Genomic DNA, 26,296 nt, shown 5'->3' with positions numbered 1-26,296 from the left:
ACAGTATCCCAAATACAATCTCAACAACTGCACCCTAACGTCCCAACTTCTTTACTCATGCCTTGTTTGATGAAGGCCAGCATGCTATTTGTGATTGCACTTTCAGGATAGTTAAAGACGAAAATTTAGTGGCTCAGGAGAAAAGCACAGGGTAAAATAAATAAATGGGATGGCAAAGAGGAAATGCTGGCACAATATGCTGCAAAAGTCTTTCTGTGCTGGATCTTTCTATGCTACTTTATTGGTAGGATTGGGGAAAATTACAATTTTAATACTAGAGCCAGACATTTGTTTTTCAATATGAAAAGTTGAAATATGAAAATTTCCAATCAAAAGGGACAGAAGGATATCAAGGGGAATAAAGCAAAGATACAAATAAACCATAATCTAATTGAATGAGCAAACAGGTACAAAGTACTGAATGGCTTATCCTGTTTCCCCCTATCCCTTCATAACTTGGTATCAAATGGTCATCCTGCTTTCCACTTTGGAAACTTACGCTACATTAATACTGGCTTTTCCTGCAAGTTGTTATTCCTAATGCGTGGTATTAAGAAGTAAAATTAACACTGTCTCTTTTAATGTAGTACCTTTAAATATTTCCCACTCTAAGAGAAATAAAAGGTATGAAAGATACTTTCAAAATAGGATGGAGATTGAGAACAAAGTGAGACAGAGTGAGGACAAGGTGATGATGACCTCTACAATAGTAGCTAAGCTCCCCAGAATCCAAGTCACAAAAACAGAAAAAAAGTAGAGATTTAAGAAAGTTATGGATGAAAAAAGGAGTGAAGCCAATATAAAGGAGACTGTACATGAGACACCAATGTGCAAAGGGCAAATAAAGATGACTGAAAAACATATAACTGCTTTCAATTTCAGCATGGGGTGAACATGACGGGTTCAACAGAAGATGAAGTCAAAGATATTAAAAGTGTTAGTAAATAATGTGGCATATGTAATAACAGAAGTGAGTTGTGCTTCCCAAGAGAGTGACCTGATGGGACAAATAATATCTGTAAAGATAATTAGCACAATTTTTAATGCAAAAAATTGTAACATCACTATCCAGAGGGCAGATGGATAACTCTCTCTGAAGTTTCTCAAACTTGATATAAGACATTTAGGTTTTAGCTCAAGATCTTTGAGCATTGGCAAGTCTGTCACGTCTGCAATGTTAATCACTGGTGTTAGTCATGTCTTCAGCCTCTTGGTTTCCTAAGGAGATAATAAATTCATCACCATTATTATGTGCCATGTCGTACAACATGGGCGATTGTGGTCTTTGACCACAATTGTTCTTGACAAATTATTTTACAGAACTGGTTTGCCATTGCCTTCTTCTGGACAGTACCTTTACACGAATGAGCGGTTACATTTTGCTACATCATAAATGGCTTTGACCGCTAGTCTGCACAATTATAGAGTATTTAACACTTCCCAGCGACATCAATATGATAAAACTCATTTTAACTGATGATATTTGAAGATGTGTTGATTTATTATTGATGTTACACTCTAACACAATACACTAAAGAGATCAGTTGCATGAAAGTCTTTCTATTAAACAGGATTTTCTTTCATTATGGTTGAGTCTACACAAGCTCAACATTACTCTGAAGTGGCTGCTGCTGAGAATGTAGTTATGTGGTAAGAGCATAACACTATATTTTTGTTTTAATGGTTCAAATGCTTCTTGAATCACTAAACTATTTCCATTTAACATTAAAAACATTACATTTACTAAAGCTTTCAGTGGTTTTTGCAGATATTTCCTCAGCAATACTGAATTACCTTCACAAGTGTTCATGTTTAACATGTTGGTGTCATCTGATCTATATAATAACTAAATATCTGACAAACTTACTGAAGCTCAATGCTATCAATTCACTTTTCTCACAAAGGAATAGCTCTTGAACTGATTGTAGTGATGCCAGCAGAGAATTAGGAATCTTTTACATTTCTAATAGCTACCTCTTTCCACAATCTATCTGATCAGTATGGTTTACATATCCTGGGAAAGATTTCAGAGAATATACAGTGTTTTGTCAAAATGCTTCAGCTTATAAGTTCTTACTTTCATACATGTAGCCAACATGGTCTCAACACAAATTTGTAACATATTTGTCTCCAATTAATTAATTAACTATTGCTTTTCACTGCAAAAACTAACTCCTGTAAAGCATGGCAGCAGGAAAATACTAACATTATATGTGATTACAATTTTACTGAGTAAACAGTCAGTAAAGAAATACATTAAGTATAGAAGTGACACAAAACCTCTACTTTGATGCATTAATTTAACTGCATATCGAACTTTGCAGAATTATATATGTATAAGGTCAGGGTACTGTAAGGAAACAAGCCCTTTGACTCACCAAGACCACACTAACTGTCAATCACCATTTTACCCTTATTTGGCATTAATCTCATTATTAAAAATCCTCTCTACATTCTAATCAACCGTCCCCCTGTGCTAATCAATTGGCTGGAGTGTTCACCAATATCTTTAGCCTCTCGCTTTGGCAGTCTGATGTACCCACCTACTTCAAGCAGGCTTTAATTATACCAGTGTCATGTGGTAATCTGCCTCAGTGACTATTGACCAGTAGCACTTACATCCACTATGATAAAGTGCTTTGAGAGATTGCTATTGAAACATATCAACTTCAGCCTGAGAAACGATTTGGATCTGCTCTAATTTGACTATTCTCACAACAGGTCAAAAGCAGATGCCACTTCATTGGCTCTTTACCCAACCCTGGAACATCTGGACAGCAAAGATGCATATATCAGGATGCTCTTCATTGACTTCAGCTCAGCATTCAATACTATCATCTCTTCAAGACTAACAAATAAGTTTCAAGACCTAGGCCTCAATACCTCCATGTGCAACTGGATCCTCGATTTCCTCACTTGCTGATCCAGTCAGTTCAGATTGTTAAGAACATCTCCTCCACAATCATCATCAGCACAGTTGCACCATAAGGCTGTGTACTTAGCCCCCTGCTCTACTCACTTTATACTTATCACTGTGTGACTAAGCATAGTTCCAATGCCATAATTAAGTTTAGTGATGACGCAGCTGTCACTGACCAAATCAAAGGTGGTGATGAATCAGCACAGAGGAGGGAGATCAAAGAGCTGATTATTAACTTCAGGAGGAAGAAACCTGAGGTCCATTAGCCAGTCCTCATGAGGGCATCAGAGGTGGAGACGGTCAGCAACTTTAAATTCCTCAGTGTTATCATTTTGGAGGATCTCTTCTGGGTCCAGCATGTAACATAGCAGTGCCTCTACTTCCTTAGAAGTTTACTAAGATTCAGCATCACATCTAAAACTTCTATAGATGTGTGGTTGCATCACGGTCTGGTATGAAAACACCAATGCCTTTGAACAGAAAAGCCCACAAAAAGTAGTGGATATAGCCCAAACCATCACAGGAAAAGCCCTCCCCACCACAGAGCACATCTTCATGGGGTGTTCTCACAGAAAAGCTACATCCAACATCGAGAAACCCACCATCCAGGCCATGCTCTCTTCTCGCTGCTGCCCTCAGGAGCCTCCAGCTCTCATCACCAGTTTCAGGAGCGGGTATTACCCATCAATCATCAGGCTCTTGAACAAGAAGGGATAACTTCACTCACCCCCATCACTGAGTTATTTCAACAACCTATGGACTCACATCATCTTATGTTCTTGATATGTATTGTTTATTTATTTAACTTTGTGCTGAAGCTCAGTTCTTGTGACAATAATATATCAATTCCAACTCCAACGCGATTTTGGGAAGTGGGAGAAAACTAGAACATTCAGGAAGAATGTGCAAACTCCACACACAGACAGCACACAAGTTCAGAATTGAATGTGGGCCTCTGACAATGTGTGGTAGTGGCTTCACCAGCTGTGATACGGTGCACAAATTCATACTTGTTGGGGCCACCAGGTCATACCTGTCTGCTACAGGTACAAATGGGTGGGTAAACCAGCTTCCATCTGTGAAAATATGTCTACATGGCCACACAAGTTGCAAGCACAAACTAAGCATCAGGTATTTGAGTCTCAGGCCACTCAGTGGGAGGGCCTGAAGTCCACAGTCACCATCAAAGACCTTTTAATTGTTTTAAATGTCTCTAATCTCCAATAATCAGAGACATTCAAATATTATATAGAGACTCAAATGAAAAAAATAAATATTATTTAACATTTTAAAAAATGAAAAATAATTTAAAGCTCCTTAAAGTACTAGCAATTAATCAAAACAGTGAGGTCAAGCAAATAAGGAATTCTACTGATGAATCCTTTCATGTAAATAAACCCATTGAAAATGAATGGTGTGGCGCTTCCACCTTCAGATATAAAACAATGGGCTGGGCTCAAAATATATCAGGCTCCCCCGTTTAGTATGTTTGTAGACTGATAAAGGTCAGGTACATCAGAATCTAACCTCTGGTTCATCTCTGACTCCCAGATGTTAATGTATAGCCATGGAAGCAAGGACAAATCAAATAGTCAAAAATTAAAGATCAATACAATGCAGCTTTGTATCACTCAAAATTTTACCACTTCAGATCAGTAACCTAGAACAATAGAGAAGAGGTGCGAGCTTTAAAAAAAAAGAAAGGCTGCCTTTTTATGGAAAAAATATACACTGGTCAACAATTTTAGGGTAACAAGCTACATAGGATGATACTGAGACACAAGAGACTCCAGATGCTGGAATCTGGAGCAACACATAATCTGATGGAGAAACCCTGAAGGTTCAGCAGCATCTGTGAGGTGGAGGGACAAGGAATTATCAATGATTTGGGTCAGGACTGATGCAGAGTTTCAAACTGAAATGTGGAAAATTTCTGCCTGCCCCCAACCAGCAGATGCTACTTGACCTGCTGAGATCCCCCATAAGATTGTTTGCGCATAGGGTGAGACTGAATTTGCTTTGGTTTCTGGTCGTCAGAAAATGACACTGTGTGAAAAGCTCAGTACACATAGAAAAAAATTCCATACAGCTTTTCCTGTCAGATTTACTTACTGGTATATGTCCTTCCTCAGAACTGTTCTTCCAAGGGGATTATCAGCCTGCGGAGCCATGGATACTGAACCAATTTTAACAACCAAAGTATCCTCTTTTGTCTGTGTACTTCCTGCAATTCAGATTGGGAAATGCACATTACATGGTTGTAAATTCCAATTTAATTTAAACTTAAAGAAGACATGCTGTTATGATCCCAATGTTAAACACAAAGAAATAAAAACCTCTCCCAATCAGGACATTCCATTATTAGTACTGAACAGCAAAAGAAATATTTTCTTAGCTTTAGAAAAGACAAAACCAAGTCTATGAACTTAGAAACGATAGAAACCATAGAAAAACTACAGCACAGAAACAGGCCTTTTGGCCCTTCTTGGCTGTGCCAAACCATTTTCTGCCTAGTCCCACTGACCTGCACACGGACCATATCCCTCCATACACCTCCCATCCATGTATCTATCCAATTTATTCTTAAATGTTAAAAAAGAACCCGCATTTACCACCTCGTCTGGCAGCTCATTCCATACGCCCACCACTCTCTGTGTGAAGATGCCCCCCCAATGTTCCCTTTAAACTTTTCCCCCCTCACCCTTAACCCATGTCATCTGCTTGCATTCACTCTATCTATACCCATCAAAATTTTATATACCTCTATCAAATCTCCCCCCATTCTTCTACGCTCCAGGGAATAAAGTCCTAACCTATTCAACCTTTCTCTGTAACTGAGTTTCTCAAGTCCCGGCAACAACCTTGTAAACCTTCTCTGCACTCTTTCAACCTTATTTATATCCTTCCTGTAATTTGGTGACCAAAACTGAACACAATACTCCAGATTCGACCTCACCAATGCCTTATACAACTTCATCATAAAATTCCAGCTCTTATACTCAATACTTTGATTAATAAAGGCCAATGTACCAAAAGCTCTCTTTACGACCCTATCTACCTGTGACGCCACTTTTAGGGAATTTTGTATCTGTATTCTCAGATCCCTCTGTTCTACTGCACTCCTCAGTGCCCTACCATTAACCCTGTATGTTCTACCTTGGTTTGTCCTTCCAATGTGCAATACCTCACACTTGTCTGTATTAAACTCCATCTGCCATTTTTCAGCCCATTTTCCCAGCTGGTCCAAGTCCCTCTGCAGGCTCTAAAAACCTTCCTCACTGTCTACTACCCCCTCCAATCTTTGTATCATCAGCAAATTTGCTGATCCAATTTACCAGATTATCATCCAGATCATTGACATAGATGACAAATAACAATGGACCCAGCACTGATCCATGTGGCACACCACTAGTCACAGGCCTCTACTCGGAGAAGCAATTCTCTACTACCACTCTTTAGCTTCTTCCATTGAGCCTATGTCTAATCCAATTTACCACCTCTCCATGTATACCTAGCGACTGAATTTTCCTAACTAACCTCCCATGTGGGACCTTGTCAAATTTCTAGCATATTGAAGAAAATACAAAGCTATTCTGATACTTCTGTAAATAAAAAAGCTCTTCAACTTTCTAAAAGTCTATCTAGCTTTTAACCAATATTTAACATATATCTTAAACACAAAACATAGAATAGAATGGCTCCAGAACAGGCCCTATGCTCCATGATGTCTGTACCAATTATTATGCCAAAATACACTCCTCCTATCTAATTGTGCATGATCCATATCCATTCATTCTCTACATCTTCATGTGCTTCTCTAAGTGCCTCTTTAATAGCATGATTGTATCAGTATCCATCATATCCATCACCCCCCTCTCACACCCCAGCAGCACGTTCCAGGTACCCATGACTCAGTGTGTCAAAAAACTTGCCTGGCACATATCCTTTCAACTTTTCTGGTCTCACCCCAAAGCTATACACTCTGGTGTTTGACATTTCCATCCTGGGAAAAGGACTCGACTGTCTACCCTATCTATGCCTCTCATATACCTCTCATAATTTTACAACTTGCTAAACTTCTGATGACTTCCCTTTCTAACAAAAGGTTGCCAATTTGAAATGTTAGCCATGGTACTCTCTGACCTCCTGAGGGATTTGAGAATTTTTCAGCTTTAATTCTTCTGAGAACATATTTAATGCAGAAATAGTTTTTATATATTTCCCCATGACAATAGACAACTTTTGAATAATTGACTGATTATGCAGAATTCAAAACTGTATGGGATAAATAGAACAGAAGATATAAATTAAATACTCACATAAAAATCCTTTCATTGCAAACCACAAACCCACAACTCCCAGTTCATTTTAGATAAGACATTTTCAACCCAAAAATAGCGTAACTATGTCAGTGCTGTCTCTTTCGATTAACCTGAGTGATTCAGCTTTCTTATTGGTTTAATGTTGATGTTGATAATTACATGCAACCTCTCTATTCACAATCTCGGTCCTACTTGTTGATTGGGTTTACAGGCCTGTCAATTACAAACTGAAATTAACCACCAAGGAGATTGTGGAAGTTCACAGCTCAGAAAGAGGTTATTCACCCCACTGAGTATATACCAGCTGGAAAATTACATAGGTTACTCTCACCTCCCAAACTTTGGTTCACTGCAGGTTCTTTGTGCGCAAACAGATATGGTTAAATGAGAAGGCTTACAACCCTACTCTCCTTTCAGGCAGTGACTTCTAAACTCCAACCTATCACTGAGTGTTTTTTTTTTATTTCTAAACTTCCTTCTGATCTGTCTGCAAATTTCTATCTATCTCTGTTCCCTTATCACTGATCTCCTTTATGCTTTCCTTGTCTCATAATTTCATATGCTTACCTCAATTACATCTCCCCATAGGATTCATTTTTTTCCCCACAGTCATGAGCATTGCTCAAAACTATAATTCTCCTGCACCAGCAGCTTCTAGTTTTGTGGGTTTTGAGGTGGCTGATGAGGCCAGTATGGGAACCGCAGACTTCCATATGGGGCTGGAGATGGTTAGCAGTACAGACAGTGGGTCGTTTAGAGTATTAGAGCTACAGAGAGAGATACAGCACAGTAATATGCATTTCGGCCTAAGTGCATACTGGCTATCAACCACCTACTTGCACTAATCTTACATTAATCCCTTCTTAAAATTCTCTCAGCATTCTCTTCAACTTCCCCAGACTCAGCCTCTCACCTGCATACCAGAGACAATTTACAGCAGCTAATTAACCCACTAGCCTATACATCTTTAAGAGGAATCCCGGAACCTGGGTGAAACTCACAGTCTCAGAACATGCAACTCCACACATACAGTAACCTAAGTTAGAACTGAACCAGGATCTCTGATATTGTGAGGCAGTGGCTCAACTGGCTGTACTATTGTGGGATCTATTTGAGAGTTTGCGAGTTGATGCTTCCATTCTAATTGTTCCTTCTTGAGGATTTTGAGCATTTCTCCATTTTAAGCAATCATGAACCAAAAGTTTCCAGCAGTCAGTGGGAAGCTGCAGTCCCTCACAGATGCTTTGAACACATTCATAAACCTTTTCCACCATGAAAGACTTTGGCAAATGTCTGCACATACATGGTGGAGAGGATCCTGACTGATTGCATCGCAGCCTGGTATTAAGACTCCAATGCGTAGGATTGCAATAGACTACAGAGGGTGGTAGACTGAGCCAGCTCCATCAAGGACACAACCTGCCCCACAATCGAGGAATCTTCAGGACACAGTGCCTCTAGAAGGCAGCACCCATCTGCAAAGGACCTTCACCATTTGGAACATGCCCTCTTCTCATTACTACTATCGGAGAGGAGGTACGGGCGCCTGAAGACCCACACTCATTATTTTAGAAACAGCTTATTCCCCTCCATTATCGGGTTTCTGAATGGTCTAAGAACATTACCTCACTATTCCTCTTTTGCACTATTTATTTATTTAACTTTTAATTATAACATAGTCATTTTTATGCATTGCACTATACTGGTGCTGCAAAACAACAAATTTCATGTCATACATCAGTGATAATAAACCTGATTCTGATTGTGCCTGATAATATCTTCCCATGACAAACTGTCTCTTTTTGGAAGTCCAGTGATAAAATAGAAAATTTTCCCACTGGCATGTCAGGCCCTGGATGCCAGGCACCCCATCAATGGAGCTTGCAACTATAGTCCACTGGGTGCACTGAGTGCCTTAATTTTGGGATATTGACCTGGAAGGACACTGATGCAAGGTTATTAATCCTTTGGTTAACATAAAGGATTCTACAGAGATAGCATCGCCACATAAATAAGCCAAAATGTCAATAGAGCAATTAATTAATCTGCCTACTCATTGCTGCCTGTATTGCAAAGTTTCTATTACCCTTATCTACATTTTTCTTTTGCTCAAAACGGAATAGTTTTGGCATTATTTAGCTTTTCCCCACCTAATTAAGGTTATCAATTGATTAAAATAGTTCATGTTTTTTCTAGAATGCCTATGAGATGGCTTTTTAGAGCAGCTCATGGTCGAGCCCACTAGGGGATCAGCTATTCTGGATTGGGTGTTGTGCAATGAATTGGAATTGTTTAGAGAGCTTAAGGTAAAAAAAACTCTTAGGGGCAAGTGAGTATAATATGATCGAATTCACCCTGAAATTTAAGAAGTAGGAGTCAGCATGGTTTCCTCAAGGGAAAAACCTTGCCTGACAAATCTGTTGGAACTCTTTGAAGAAACAGCAAGCAAAATAGATAAAGGAAAATCAGCTGATGTTGTACACTTGGACTTTCAGAAGGCCTTTGACAAGGTGGCACACACGAGGCTGCTCTGAGCCTATGGTATACAGAAAAGATTCTAGCATGGATAAAGCAGTGGTTAATTGGCGGGAGGAAGCAAAGAGTGGGAATAAAGAGAGCTTTTTCTGATTGGCTGCCAGTGACTAGTGGTGTTCCACAGGGGTCTCCGTTGCAACCGATTCTTTTTAAGTTACATGTGAATGATTTGGATGATGGAATTGAATGCTTTGTTGCAAAGTTTGCAGGTGATATGAAGACAGGTGAAGGGGCAGGTAGTTTTGAGGGTGTAAAGAGGATATAGAAGGACTTAGACTGATTAGGAGAATGGGCAAAGAAACGGCAGATAGAATAGTGTCGGGAAGTGTATGGCTATATACTTTGGTAGAAAAAATGAAAGAGATGACTATTTTCTAAACAGACTGAAAATACAAAAACTGAGGCATAAAGGCACTTGAGAGTCCTTGTGCAGGTTAGTTCCCTCATGGTTAATTTGCAGGTTAAGTCTGTGGTAAGGAAAGCAAGTACAATATTAACATTCATTTGAAGAGGACTAAAATATAAAAACAAGAATGTAATGTTGAGATTTTATCAAGCATTGGTAAGGCCTTACTTGGAGTATTGTGAGCAGTTTTGGGCCCCTTATCTGAGAAAGGATGCGCTGAAACTGGAGAGGGTTCAAAGGAGGTTCACAAAAATTATCCCAAGGTTGAATAGCTTGTCATATGAAAAGCATTTGATGGCCCTGGGTTTGTACTTACTAGAGTTCAGAAGAATGAGGGGTGACCTCACTGAAACCTATTGAATGGTGAAAGGCCTTGATAGAGTGGATGCGGATAGGATGTTGACTATGGTGGGACAGTCTAAAACCAGAGGACACAGACTCAGGATAGAGGGGCATCCTTTTAGAATGGAGATGAGGAGGAATTTCTTTAGCCATTGAGTGATGAATTTGTGGAATTCTTTGCCACAAACAGCTGTGGAGGCCAAGTCTTTATGTATATTTAAGGCAGAGTTAGATAGATTCTTGATTGGTCAGGGCATGAAGGGATGTGGGGTGGAGGCAGGAGATTGGGGCTGAGAAGAAAAATGGATCAGCCATGATGAAATGGTGGAGCAGACTCAATGGGCCAAGTGGCTTAACTCTGCTCATACACCTTTTGGTCTTGTGTATCAAAAAGGGCATAATGTCATATGTGGCATTGATGAAGAAATAAATGCAAGAAGATCTTCTGCCATTGAGTTTGCTTTGCCATTATGATCAATCTAAGCCAGTGCCATTTATCAGCCATAGTTCCATAAACTCCTGATAAACTTACCCACAGGAGCTAGTCTCAGTGTCAGAAGGTCTAAATGCCCCTGCACCAATATCCTATGAGTGACAATTTTAGATTTACACATGTATATTATAAAATACCTCTTGATTTCCATCCTCAATATCCTGCTTTTAACTTTTCAGTTCATGTAAAACGTTTCTGATTCACCAGAAGAAATTGTTCAAGGGCAGCATATCAACTGCCTCATTAATTGATGGCCTAGTACAGAAGTAAAAAAAAAGCCTAACTTTACTCTTGCATAAACAAGAGAAAATTTGTAGATGCTGGAAATCCAAGCACACATAAAATTCTGGAGGAACTTAGCAGGCCAGGCAGTATCTATGGAGAAAAGCAGAGTCAATGTTTCAGGTCAAAACCTTTCAGCAGGACTGGAGAAAAAAAGCTGAGGAGTAGATTTGAAAACAGGGGGGAGGGGAGAGAGACACCAAGCAATAGTTGAAATTTGGAGGTGCAGGGATGAAGCAAAAAGCTAGGAGGTTGATTGATGAAAGCGACAGAAGGCCATGGAAGAAAGAAAAGGGGGGGGGGGGAGGAACACCAGAGGGAGGTGATGGACGGGCAAGGAGATAACATGAGAAAGGGAAAAGGAGATGGGAAAGTGGTGAAGGTTGGAGGCTACTCAAATGGAATACAAGGTGTTGTTCCTCCAACCTAAGTGTGGCCTTATCACGACAGTGGAGGAGGCCAAGGTTGGACATATCGGAATGGGAATGGGAATTGGAATTAAAATAGGTGGCCACTAGGAGATCCTGCTGGTTCTGGCAGATGGAGCGTAGATCCTTCAACTCATTGTGTCCATGCCACCCTTTGTACCGACCTACACAAATCTCAATTACCTATTCAATCAGAGCTGTCTATACTTTGGTGACTGTGGTACTTGTCTAGATGCTTCGCCAATGTCATGAGGGTTTCAGCCTCTCTGACCTCTTTCACAGCACATTCCAAACACCAACCACCTTCTGTGCAAAAAGTTGTCCTGATATCCACTCTCAGCCTCCTACTTATCCCTTAAACATTTTGTCTTTGACATCCCAACCATGTAAAGAAGATTTTTTTCAATCTAACCCCCCTCCCCCCCCACAACAATATAGCTCGATGAAGTCAACGCTTAGCCTCCTCTGTTCTAGTGAAAGCAAACCAAATATCTTCTGGTCTTTCCTTATAGCTGTAATGCTCTAATCCTGCTAAATGCCCTCAGCACCTGTTCCACAGCATCACACCTTTCCTATATTGTACAATGACACACAATATTCTCAATATGGCTTATATCAAATTCAGTGCAGAGCTAGCAACCCTCCCAAAGCAGTGTTCAATGGATTACCTCCTTCATGCTGCTCATGCTCTCCTTTGGGAAAGAACACTCGAATAACACTTGTGTTGATGTACATAAGCGGCAAGTCCCGTGATGTCAGGGCATGTGCCCTCATAGGCTGCCCAGTTGATTTCCTCTTCCCCTTCGGCGTTTTTGGCAACTTAGCTTGGAATATACTTGCCACCTTGTGAATCAATGAGAAGGAGAGCACAACATCGAATGGCTGAGCACTTAGGAGGATCTCATGGAGATACTGGGGTGAACTGTCAATGAAGCCTTCTGCCAGCCTATGCAAGCTCCGCGAAGCCCGTTCTGATCTCGATGTTAATTTGTGTCTGACATTTCGTGTTACCGCCCTGGTGTAGGTAAGGGAAAGAAATCCATGCTGCTGGTGGGAGCCTTCTAAAAGTTTGGCTGCCATCTGCTTGATCACAAAATATACACAAATCAATAATGGGTAGCAGATATTTGTGCTAAATAAAACAGAGAAAAGTTACTTTATAGAAAGCATGCTTATTAAACTGTTTAAGGCAGTTTTAAAGTCATTTATTTTAAGCTGCAAGCATCACCATCTGTAATAAATATATAAAAATGAAAGTAGCCTTTTTCAAAGTCTCTTACAAGCAAATTACTTCCTTGTGTAGCACCAGGTGGGCCCTCCTTTTAAATGAAAACACACAACACAATTGTAATTGAAGCCCAGGTTTACTTTGAGTGAAAAACTATTTTAATGATTTTCATTACGTGTTTCCAGTTGCAAATACAGCTTGCTGACAAAGATTCATTGTCTTAAAATTACTCCTACACCTGCTCTGGATGTTTTGTTTTAAATAAGTCTGGGAATATACAGCTCCACATACATAATTGTTCTATTAAAGTGACTAACTACACCTTGTGCTCACTTGTTCCCTTATTTCATTGGACACCATAGTGAAGTCACAAAGCGTGAAGGAAGCCTATTGATCTCCAAAACATTACAGCACTGTGGTGACAGTAGAAGGGATAATATCTTTATTTTAATGATCAGTTTAAAAATTATTGTTATGGTACAATGCCCACAAGCACACAAAATATTAGGCAGTGGTGCTACTCAAGGAAGGAATTGAAAGGTTGATCACAAACTGAAGATTTCACACATAAATAGCAGTAAATTTATATAGATTAAAGGTTATTAAAAGATTAAATCAGTAAAAGTAATTTAACTTATTCCTTACAGGGGGAAAGAAGCCAGAAAAATGGCTGAAAGGATCTTGCTTGCTGAGGGGTCGAATCAACAGGGTGCGTCTGTTCAGCTTGTCAGTACAAGAAAGTACCACACCTCCAAAATGCCCGAGAGACCATGGGCCTTCCCCAAGGCTTGAGGTAACGGACAAGAGAGAGAAAAGAGACAGTGGTGGGGAAGGGAAAAAGCAATAAAAAAGGCCATAAGCAAAAAAAATTAAAGATTGTGTTGATTATATTGAAGGTTAATACAGCTAAAGGCAGCTGGAGGTACAGCCATCTCAGTGAACCCACGTTATGTGTTCCCAATATACCAAGAAATAAAATAGGCTTTATTGTTCTCTTGCCACCCAAATGACTGAGGTAGTCATGCCATAACTTTTATTTAATCACAAGTAGAAATGATCATCAGTAAACTCAATGAATAAATTTTTATTAATCAAATTTACAAAATAACATGATATTATAGTAATAAAACTTGGGAAATTCAAAGAAAAATTGAATGATGTTTTAATTTTGAATTTATAGTTATTCAATTGGGTGCACATAACAAAGGGAAAATTTAAAGACAGACTTACAGACTTCCTGTTGGTCTAATGTTTGGAATTAAATTCAGCAGAAAGTAGAAAACAAAATCCATTTGATTTGAAATGCAAGAGTAAGCATAATCAGAATAAGAAGACATAGTTAAAAGAACAAAAACCACTGCCTTCAGAAAATGCAGTGCTACATATTTTATGGGAACATGAAATTTTCAGTTTAAAAATAATTTTAATAACTCTCATAAATTTTCCATAATTATAATAAAGTCTGCGATTATTTCTTTGCATTTAGGTTTTTAGAATGGCACGTCACTGCCATCAGTTCAGTAATTATTTTAACTTCTGTTATTCTTTTACTTTCTCATAAACAATGAAGTATTTTTGAAGCAAATGTATTTATACATTTATATATAAACATATTTATATAATCCTTTGAGTTATTATAAACAGTAACTTTTATATATGGGAGGGAAGTCTCACAGATCAGAGTGGCAGCCACCTGTACAGAATTATGTTTGCCATTTTCTCTTGCAATTTAAAAAAATGTAATTCAGATATCAAAAGATTTAATTTTCAACAATAAAAAATGAATTTAAAAGAAATTATGATTATAATTCTATTATGGACTTATTGAGTATGCCTGCAAGAAGAAAATGAATCTTAAGAGTTGTATATTGTGACATATCTGTACTTTGATAATAAATTTACTTTGAACTTACTGGTATATCAGTTTTAAATTTTAAATGTAATTCTCTGGATAGACTAGAATTAAATGACCAAATGTTCCTGAGGAGAGAATGAAGGAGGAGGAAATGGAAGGAAGTTCTTGTCGAAATGGAATTAGGAAACTATATTTGAATAACAAATACAAATAATTAAGAGCTTTGTTTGATTATCTTTGAGGATCAGTACATATTAAGAATCACCTTCTCTGAAAAATGTGTAAGATTAGGTCTGACTGTAAATAGTCAGACTGTAAAAAGTACTACGGGTATATTTGCTGCATCCTTTTACATATTAAGCAGTCCATGTAAAGCATGCAAAATGTCAAATCTATTGAAAAACTTCTGCTAAATAGTTTAGTTCTTTTAACCATTGTCTTCACATTCTGCCTCAGAATTTGCAAGATAATTATCACTCAATTTAAAGGATTGAGAAATCTGTTGTGATTTATTCACTATGAGAGTCTCACCCCAGGTTTTTCTTTGCATTGTAGAAGGATTCCATCAAATTGTCCTGTGTGCCAGCCTTCACCTGGCCTGGAAAACACAATTCCTGCCTTGTCTAGTCTAAACAGTCTTGTGATTTTAGTGACTTACACAAAATATAAACTGCACTAAAAATACATACCTCAGCTTTTACCTAGCCTCTAGGAGAAATATTCACAACAAATCTAAATGATTAAACAAGAATTTCCATTTAGAAGTACTTCATTTATGAAATTAAGATATATTTCTGAATTGATCAGCACTTTACCAACATAAAGGTAGATGACTATTTATTCACTACGAAAATTTCATGAGGTTCTTATGTATATTTTTAGCTGCATATGGGGACTCAAAGAGAAGTTGCCCAAACTGGACAGGCTACATAGACAGAATTCAGCCCCCATGTGAAGTCATGATTTCCAAGTTTATTTCTTTCCATTTCCACAAAAAGTATTTCTTTATCCATACTTATATCAATACACATGCATGATTCTATAACAAGTCAATCTATAAGCTGGTAATTGGAACAGGAAAGCCAATGACAATTTTTTTCGTTGTTGTATAATGTACTCTGTCCATTGAATTAATCAGTGAGGGCAGAATGAGATGGAGTCACAGAGTGACACAGCACAGGATCAGGCCCTTCAGCCTACAGAATCCACACTGACAGAAATTACCCATTTTAACCCTCCCTAAATTATTTGCATTTCCTGATTAATACCTTCCAGATTCCACCTACACACACGGGGCAATATACAAAAGCAAGTAAACCAGCTTCATTATTTTCATCAATAGGGTGCTATATGATTGTTTTGATCGATAGTTGCACTACGTGATCAGAATTCTCAACTATTATATTCATCAGGGGCAAAAATAAGCTGGTTCAGCTAGTACAACATACTATACATCTGTACAAATCAGTTAAGATCGTAAGGCCATCAAATATAGAAGCATAAACATCATTTAGCCCATCAAATCTGTCCGTCATTCAAACCTGACCAATTTCCTTTCCAACCTCTTTCTTCTGCCTTTTCTCCACAACCCTTAACCCCTTTACTAATCAGAGCTTAGTATCTGTCTTAATTAATTCCAATGACTTGGCCTCCACAACGCTCTGTGACAACAAATCCCACAGATTCCTCACCCTCTGCCTGAATAAATGTCTTCTCATCTCAGTTCTAAAGGAATGTCCCTTTATTCTAAGACTGTACTCTCAGATCCTAGCCTCTCCTACTAATGGAAGCGTCATCTCCACGTCTACTCTATCCAGGCCTTTCAGCAAGACATCAGTGTTGGTGATACCACTGCACTGATACCATTATACTTACATATAATTTTAGCAAGGACAATAACCTATCAGTAACTAATATACACCTCAGAACCGTTAGGAAGATTTAAAAAAAATGCAGAGCCAGAGTTAAAGATACTGTACCATTCCAGGAACTACTATGTGGAGGGTTTCAAATAAGCTAAAATGTCATCTGGGGACTTTACTCACTTAGAGCTCTGTCTGTAGAAATTAGATTATAGTTGGTGATTTCTTGTTGTTTAAGGTGATAACCTATTAATGTGGAAATGCTTAACTTGCTCATTTTTTTTAGTTAGGGACAGTTGCACTAGCTCATCACATGATAGGCTTAGTACTATGCAAGGAGCAGCAGTTTGTTATCTGCCTCCACCATAACAATTGGTTTTCTAAACATTCCTTTGAAAGAAAGTGGTGGCAATGAACAAAAGAAACAAATATCCAATTTAGATCACCAAAGGTCATTTATAACACTGTGCTAACAGGATAATAAGTAACTAGAGAACATTCTTAAAATAATAAACACAGATTATTGATCCATGCACAAGATACAGTGACATGCAAAAGTTTGGGCACCCCTGGTCAAAATTTCTGTTACTGTGAATAGATAAGCAAGTAAAAGATGACCTGATTTCCAAAAGGCATAAAGTTAAAAATGACACATTTCTTTAATATTTTAAGCAAGATTACTTTTTTATTTCCATCTTTTACAGTTTCAAAATAACAAAAATGGAAAAGGGCCTGAAACAAAAGTTTGGGCACCCTGCACGGTCAGTACTTAGTAACACCCCCTTTGGCAAGTATCACAGCTTGTAAACGCTTTCTGTAGCCAGCTAAGAGTCTTTCAATTCTTGTCTGGGGGATTTTCGCCCACTCTTCCTTGCAAAAGGCTTCCAGTTCTGTGAGATTCTTGGGCCATCCTGCATGCACTGCCCTTTTGAGGTCTATCCACAGATTTTCGATGATGTTTAGGTCAGGGGACTGTGAGGGCCATGGCAAAACCTTCAGCTTGAGCCTCTTGAGGTAGTCCATTGTGGATTTTGAGGTGTGTTTAGGATCATTACCCTGTTGTAGAAGCCATCCTCTTTTCACCTTCAGCTTTTTTACAGACGGTGTGATGTCTGCTTGCAGAATTTGCTGGTATTTAATTGAATTAATTCTTCCCTCTACCAGTGAAATGTTCCCCATGCCACTGGCTGCAACACAAGCCTAAAGCATGATCAATCCACCCCAGTGCTTAACAGTTGGAGAGGGGTTCTTTTCATGAAATTCTGCACCCTTTTTTCTCCAAACATACCTTTGCTCACTGCGACCAAAAAGTTCTATTTTAACTTCATCAGTCCACAGGACGCTTCCAAAATGCATCAGGCTTGTTTAGATGTTCCTTTGCAAACTTCTGATGCTGAATTTTGTGGTGAGGACGCAGGAAAGGTTTTCTTCTGATGACTCTTCCATGAAGGTCATATTTGGGCAGGTGTCACTGCACAGTAGAACTGTCCACCATCACTCCAGAGTCGGCTAAATGTTCCTGAAGCTCTTTTGCAGTCAAACGGAGGTTTTTATTTGCCTTTCTAGCAATCCTATGAGCAGTTCTCTCCAAAAGTTTTCTCGGTCAACTTGACCTCCACCGTTCCTGTTAACTGCCATTTCTTAATTACATTATGAACTGAGGAAACGGCTACCTGAAAATGCTTTGCTATCTTCTTATAGCCTTCTCCTGCTTTGTGGGCATCAATTATTTTAATTTTCAGAGTGCTAGGCAGCTGCTTAGAGGAGCCCATGGATGCTTAGACATGGACAAGGTTTGAGGAGTCAGCGTATTTATAAAGCTTTGAAATTTGCTTCACCTGGCCTTTCCTAACAATGATTGTGAATAAGCCATAGCCCTAAAAAACTAATTAAGGTCTGAGACCTTAGTAAAAGTTATCTGACAGCTCAAATCTCTTAGGGTGCCTAAACTTTTACATGGTGCTTCTTTCCTTTTTTTCACTCTAAAATTGTACAAAACAAAAATAATACACTAATCTTGCTTAAAATGTTGAAAAGAATGTTTCGTCTTTAACTTCATGACTTTTGGAGATCAGTTCATCTTCTAATCACTTCACTATTCACAGTAACAGAAATTTTGACAGGGGTGCCCAAACTTTTGCATGCCACTGTATGTCCTATGTGGATAATAGGTTACAAAGGCATCCAGCAACCATATTGCGAAATTACTATGCAAAAAATAGTAATGTAAATAGCAGTATATTATAAACGTGGACACTAACATATATATGAAATCAACTCTTACGAACATGATTGGAAGTAGTTTTTTTTAATTCTTCATTTGAAGACGATATTGTTGACAAGACTAGTTTATGTTGCTCATTCTTAATGACTCTTGAACTTAAAAGCTCTCTGGACTACTTCAGATGACAGTTGATCATATTGCTGTTAGTCTGGGTGTCTATTAAACAACATAGTTCCCTCCTTTGAAGGTTTTTATTAAAGGGAAGGTTTTATCAACTATCTGATATTTCCACAATCATTATTTCTGATAGCAACTTCATTCCAAATTAATTTAATAAACTTCATTTTAATGCCCCACCCACTAGGGCAGAATTTGAGTTAATCACCAGTCTAGGCCTTGGATGTATTCCTATATGCATGGTGTAAATAGCAAGTAAGAGCAAACAATGATATGCAAATTACATTCAAAATGCAATTTCCATGAACTAAATAAAGATGAAGAATTAAATTGCATCTCTGAGACTGGGTATTTTCATTTTCTAGGTCATAATCTTCAATGGATGCCATTATAAAGAGAGTCAGAACTCAGCTCATATTTCCACATTAGAGCACCTCTGCTGGGATTTGAATGTGTGCTGATACATTCCTAAAGCTGTAACACTTGCTGAGCTTTTATCAAATTTCCAAAGGTCTTAACTAATCGGAGATCATGGCCCAATGTCAATAGCCAGAATTCCCAGCCTGAAGGGAGAATTATTGTTTAATTGATAACTCTGACTTAAGTGTTTTAAAGTCCAAGACAGGACCAATTTCAGTTTTAGCTATGGCTCTCCCTTACTGTAATTAACTTCCGTCACAGTCTCACCTTCCATCTTAAAAGATGGATGGAATAATATTTAATCTTCATTAAGCAACATATGAATCACAAGTGATGAAGGGTAACTGCAATGTGGAATTTTTCAGAGATACAATTCTCAAACTATAACAAGTATAATCCCATATCTCCATTTTAAATCAAATGAAAAGAATAAAAGCATCTTAACATTTTTCTTACAATTTTATAAAATTGAAAAATTCAATATACAAAAGAAAGATAAAAAAAAAAATTATCCTGGAACAAGTTACAATGTAGCCTTTTCAATAATAAATAATGCTTAATAACTTCATATCTAAATACATTTTACATATAAGTTTATGGTCTCTTAATAAATTTATAAACTTTTGTGAATTGGGCTTACATAAGTGGTCAGAAGCAATACTGGGTGAGGTGACTGAAACCAGGCAGTAGTACCTGTGTGTAGTCATCAGTATTATTTGTAATATTTGTTTCTCAGATTGGCCAATTTGAAAATGAAGGGGGGGGGGGCGCATAAACAATCTATACATAAATCTGTTTCAGAAGTTGTTGAGAAACTCATATTATAATTTGTTGAAAGGTCCAAAGCTTCAGTCCATCAAAAAGCATCAAACTTTATTAACAGGAATTCACAGGGAATTGTGACGCAGCAAGCTGTAAAGCTTATGAAATGCCAGGACCAGGAAAAGTCTCTATTTTGTTATACTGTTGGCTAGAGTCTGATGTCAGAGGTGCATAACAAGTTCTACAATCAAATGACATGGCCTGTATGCACCAATTCCTCAGGCTACAAAGCCAAGGTTCTCAGTACATTGGTACAGGAGCACTACCCATATAATTCTCTGCAAATCCTCACACCCAATATGTGCTGTGACTGAATGTTAAACCTAGTCCTCATTGAAGTTTAAAATTACAGCCATAAGATATTGCAGATATGCACCAAATGCCAAAACATCCAACAGCAGCACTTCTTCAATTTGCTAATCATGGTCCTATCTTGACTAAGGAACCATCATGAACTTACCTGTTTTTGTAGTGATCAATATTGAAGCTGCCTACTTTGCACTTAAGTTTAGTGTAAACATCTTGTATATCCACTGAAGCACTCAAGTCTTCGAGTTCACTCACAACACAGATCTCTGCAGGCATAACCAAAGAATTGTATTTATACAAAAATTGATAATTCTGTCATTGCCTTACAAATCATCCAACAAAAGAAACATTACATTTGTACTTATAAGCTCAACCTCTAATAAGTTTTATAATTGAGGCTCTAATTCAGCATGGTGTAAAAGTACAAAACAGAGCATTTATTCAACAGCATTGTATTTTTTTCCTTTAAAATTCATGACCCACTCTCTAATTTAGACTTCTCTAACTTCTGCTAATGCCCCACCTCCCCCCATACCCCATCCGTTATTTTTATACACACATTCTTTCTCTCACTCTCCTTTTTCTCCCTCTGTCCCTCTGACTATACCCCTTGCCCATCCTCTGGGCTTTTCCCTCCCCTCTCCCTTTTCCTTCTCCCTGGGCCTCCTGTCCCATGATGCTCTCATACCCCTTTTGCCAATCACCTGTCCAGCTCTTAGCTCCATCCCTCCCCCTCCTGTCTTCTCCTATCATTTTGGATCTCCCCCTTTTAAATCTCTTACTAACTCTTCCTTCAGTTAGTCCTGACGAAGGGTCTTGGCCTGAAACGCCGACTGCTGCGTTCACCAGCAACTTTGATGTGTGTTGCTCTAATTTAGCTCGTTTGATTTCTTTAATTCACACAAATAGTTCTTACAAAAGGTGCTCATGTTCAAATCTTCATAAAAGTTACTCAGATATGTGACTGCCAGGGTAACTTAGCAGCACAGAATTCTTTGGAACACAATGAAACCATATAAATACCATTTGGTTGATGTCATCTTGACAGCATGAGGGGATGAGAGAGGAATTTTCCACAGCATCTTTCTCCCCTACTGAATCTTATGGTTTCCATCTTTCAGGAACTTACATGGTTGAGGTTAGGTGACACAGTGAGGAAGTATTTAGTCATGATGCTCCAACAATCGTGAATGTGGACAAGCTAATGGACCAGCTACTCTTTTCATGCCTCAGAATTTCATATCTTAATGGCAAGTCAATGCCTCAAGCTTTCTACACACAATAAATACCTCCTCATTTCAATCCTGTGCAATGAAAAACAAATTCCACTTAGAGCTCTTCTTTAAGGTAAGGGGAATTGTTAACAAGAACCTAAACAAAATACTCTATTACTGCAAAGCACAATATGTGTTAGAGACTGTAATCTGATGTCAATGAGAAAGGAAATCATTTCAGTAGCAAGAGTCACAGACTGTGAACACACATTTTAGGGAAATCATAAAAATGATTGGGATAAGGTGAAATTTCTTTGAAAAAGGGAAACATTTGGAATCCTCTATTGCAGCGGACTGTGGATAAATAGTTGATAGATATTTGAATGCTAAAGAGATGAATGGATATGGGGATTAGCTGGAAAGCAGAGTTGGCTATAAACTAATTGAATTATATTACAAATCTGATAGCTTGCATAGCCACAAATGCTTCTCTCACATTATATGAAAGAATTCAACGTTGAGGGAACTTGCTTCAGGTTCTCAATTTAAAGATCTAAATTTCTGTGAGGAAATGCAATAATCTGAATGCCAAAGAGTTAAAGGGTGAATGAGTGAATTTTAATCTGATTAATTACTGGAGAAGAAACATTTCTCACCTGTACCACTATTGCCAGATTCACGTGCAAACAACTTAACAGTCACTTTAGGCAACATCCATTGCATCCATAAACTGATACATCCAGTGGTCCCACCAATGTTGCTAGTTTTCTGCTCCAGGGTGGAGGAGTCAGAGAAAGGGCTCTCATCAACCATTTGGACTGAATCACCCTGTGGAAAATATTTATGTTTAAGAATTTCTCAACAGCTGTGGAATGAAATAATTATACATGACAGTTTCCTTTATTAACCACAACTAAACCACATCTTTGGATGCAAAGATCCTGAATATGAAAATGAACAAGAAATAAACCATCATCTACATTTATTCTTTTAAACTAAATTTTATGAGGTGGATGGAAAATAGTTACAAAACCGTCAACTTCAATTCTCTTTACATTTCCAGGTAAAAAGGCCAACTTAAATGGCATGGTGTATCATTTCAAGATGTTCGAAATTATTTTACACCCAGTGTTTGTTTAGAAAGGGAAATGAAGCAAAGAGTTCACACTAGGCAGACATATAAGTGACCAGAATGACCAGAACAAATTATTTCATCTGTTGTTTGAAGGATAAATATTGGTCAGAACTGTAGGAGAATCTGCAAAGAGTACACTTTATACATCCACCTGAGGCATTAGTTGGGTCATTCATTTAACAACCCATCCAACAACTTAATAATCAAGTATCTGGAGTGAGTCTTGATCCTCGAGGCAAAAATGTTATCAAATGTGCCAAGGTAATGAAGAAGAAAGCCCTTAACTCTGAGTGGAGTCATCGGGGCGCCATCGTGACGGCATTTTTTTAAGCAGGCTTTCTTACTTTTATGAGGCTGAGTTGCTAGCTCGACGCTCAACCCAGCATGGATGGAAAGCGTGCAAGGGAGCCGGCTGAATTCAAACTCGGGAGCCTTTGCTCCGAAGTCTGATGCTGATGCCACTACGCCACCAGCCGGCATAAGATAATAAAGATATTAAATTATTTGTTTTAATAATTACTAACATTTGTTTTATCTTTAACATTTCAATTCAGCAAGTGTAACCACGTATTAGTTATTTCTACTCCAAAAGTATAAAAAAAATCTTACAACACTCCATGAATCACTTCTCTACATTTAAATTTGTTCCTTTAATCCTAAGATTTTGAAACAGATTTCTTTTAAATGCTTGTATTAAAGGAAGCATTAATCTCACTGACATTCACTGGTTATTGATGACCTGTGACTGCAATGGCAAGTTTATAGACTTTTCTTTAAAGTTCTTACACTGTGATCAACGGTGGCTTAGCCAGCTTTAACAAACGTGTATATGTGAGTCCAGCTGCCACTACCTGACCACATTTTCATGACTATAAACAGAAGTTCGATGGAGCTGCTTTGAACTGTCTTTTACAAGAAACAATCAACTAGTCTTTCAGAAAATTTATTTTCTTTAGGCAAGTCAAAACATCCAATCAAAATTTCATAAGGTGGTGTTATTGTTTTCTTTCCATAATCTGTACTAAAGAAAAATGGGCTGAAACTAAAACTTAATCTCTGTTTCCAAAATGAAACATCACAGTTCCCTCCTCAAATGAAAGATCTTTTCCACATACCAACAGCCTATAGTACCATTAACGTTCACCAAGCAAGACCATGTAATTCCTATAAGATTTATACACTGATTACGATCTAAAAGTGGGTCAGAACCGTTAAACCTTAAATAGAAGAATAAAGAAACATATAACAACTTTTAAGTATAGTATCAACTTCCAGGCTAGCAGATGGACTCTAACTGGCAGTGAGGAAAGGAAAATGAAAGTAAAAGGCAGCACACAGGGTTAATGACAGGATTCTTAGTAGTGTGGAGGAAAAGAGGAATCTTGGGATCCACATCCACAGATCACTCAAAGTGGTCGTGCAAGTTGATAGGATGACTAAAATGGCATATGGTGTGTTGGACTTCATTAGTTGGGGGACTGAGTTCAACAGGTAATATAGGAAATATAGGAAGGATGTAGTAGTTTTAGAAGGGGTGCAGATAAGATTTACCAGGATGCTGCCTGGATTAGAGGGCATGCCTTACGAGGATAGATTGATGAGCTAGGACATTTCTCTTTGGAGTGAAAGAGGATAACAGGTGACTTGATAAAAGTGTATAATATGCTAGGAGGCATAGACAGGGTGGACAAATTTCTCAGGGCACAAATGGCTAATATGAAGGGTACAATTTTAAGTTGATTGGAGGAGGTGGGGCGAAGTCAAGGTGGCATTAAACAGCGACTCCTTTGCTTGCATCTTTAGAAAAGCTCTATTTCTATCTTTGATATCTCTTTTTTTTTTCTTTTTCAGGGTATGGGGGGATTCTTTTGAAGACCCTGACCTGGAATTACACTCTGACTTTGGTTCTTTGCAGGAATGCGACCCACTCTCAGCGCCTCACAACCGGCCACTTTTTGATATCCCAAGGACGCGGTCTGGAAGATAAGTGCGCCTTCAAGGTTCTGAATTTTCGTGGTTCTGGGGACGTGCTGATTCTAGGCTGGTGCCTCTGACTGAAGCGTCATCTGTTTTAAATTCTGTGGAAATGGAGGCCGTGCACTTTGGGATTTTTATAAATGACTTGGATAAGTAAATGGAAATGTTGGGTATTGAATTTGCAGATGACACAGAACTTGCTGGTGGTGTGGATAGTGTAAAAGTTGTTGTAGTTTCCAACAGGACATTAATAGGATGCAGAGGTGGGCTGAGAAGTGACAGATAGGGTTCAATCCAGAAAAGTGTGACGTTATTTACTTTGGAAAGTTGGACTTGAAGGCAGAATACAGGGTAATGACAGGATTCTTAACAGTGTGGAGGAACAGAGGGTTAGTGAGGTTCACATCCGTAGATCCCTCAAATTTGCAGCTCATGTTGATTGAGTGGTTAAGAAGGTTCAGGTGTGTTAGTCTTAATTAGTCAGGAGATTGAGTTCAAGAGCCACGAGGTAAAGTTGCAGCTCTATAGAATTCTGGTTAGACCACACTTGGAGTATTGTGAACAAGAGAAAATCTGCAAATGCTGGAAATCCAAGCAGCATACACAGATGCTGGACGAGCTGAGCTGATCTGCTGAAGGGTCTTGGCCCAAAACATTGACTGTACTCTTTACCATAGATGCCACCTGGCCTGCTGAATTCCTCCGGCATGTTGCGTGTCTTGGAGTATTGTGTTTAGTTTTGGTTGCCTCATTATAGGAAGGATGTGGAAGCTTCAGACAGGGTACAGAGGAGATTTACCGGGATGCTGCTTCGATTAGAGAGCATGCTTTCTGTGGATAGATTGACTGAGCTATGGCTTTTCTCTTTGGAGAGAAGGAGGATAAGAGGTGACTTGATAGAGGTGTAAAACATGAAAAGAAGCATAGATAGAGTGGACAGCCAGTGACTTTTCCCAAAGAGGAAATAGCTAATACAATGGGGCAAATTTTAAAATCTTTGAAGCGAAGTATGGGGGGGGGGTGCCAGAAGTGGGTTTTTTACTCTGAGTTGTAGGTGTGTTGAACATGCTGTCAGGGATAATGGTAGAGGCAGGTACATTAGCAACATTTAAGAGACTCTTGGGCACATGGATGAGAACTAATGGAGGGCTATGTGGGAGGGAAAGGTTAGATAAATTCTGGAGTAGGTGAAATAGTCAAAACAACATAGTGGGCCAAAGGGCCCGTACTGTGCTGTGCTGTTCTATGCTATGTTTAAATGTTCTTCTTCAATGATCTGGTTCAAAGGTTCATTTTATCGTCAAAGTATGCAGCACAACTATGATATTCATCTTCTCCAGATAGC

The 26,296-nt window shown here is 38.5% G+C and overlaps 1 protein-coding gene across 10 annotated transcripts in view; it reads right to left on the bottom strand.

Annotated features, from left to right (window-relative positions):
- The window catches only part of LOC140197714 (intermembrane lipid transfer protein VPS13B-like), a 1,066,299-nt gene that overhangs the window by 309,459 nt on the left and 730,544 nt on the right, over positions 1–26,296 (bottom strand). For 4 of the 10 annotated variants that reach the window (XM_072258103.1, XM_072258121.1, XM_072258115.1 and 1 more), the window contains exons 26-30: positions 22,496–22,667; positions 20,777–20,891; positions 13,602–13,743; positions 12,397–12,811; positions 5,033–5,144 (exon numbers count right to left, since the gene is read on the bottom strand). In XM_072258103.1, the coding sequence (XP_072114204.1) occupies positions 5,033–5,144; positions 12,397–12,811; positions 13,602–13,743; positions 20,777–20,891; positions 22,496–22,667 (956 nt within the window). Of the gene's footprint in view, positions 1–5,032; positions 5,145–12,396; positions 12,812–13,601; positions 13,744–15,342; positions 15,426–20,776; positions 20,892–22,495; positions 22,668–26,296 lie in introns of those variants that run through there. The other 6 variants (XM_072258110.1, XM_072258213.1, XM_072258131.1 and 3 more) reach the window with 5 other exon arrangements.

The sequence above is a fragment of the Mobula birostris genome, chromosome 1, assembly GCF_030028105.1.
Source record: "Mobula birostris isolate sMobBir1 chromosome 1, sMobBir1.hap1, whole genome shotgun sequence".
Taxonomy (NCBI): domain Eukaryota; kingdom Metazoa; phylum Chordata; class Chondrichthyes; order Myliobatiformes; family Myliobatidae; genus Mobula; species Mobula birostris.
The sequence above is the reverse complement of the archived record's forward strand: the minus strand, read 5'-3'. Positions and strand labels throughout refer to the sequence as shown.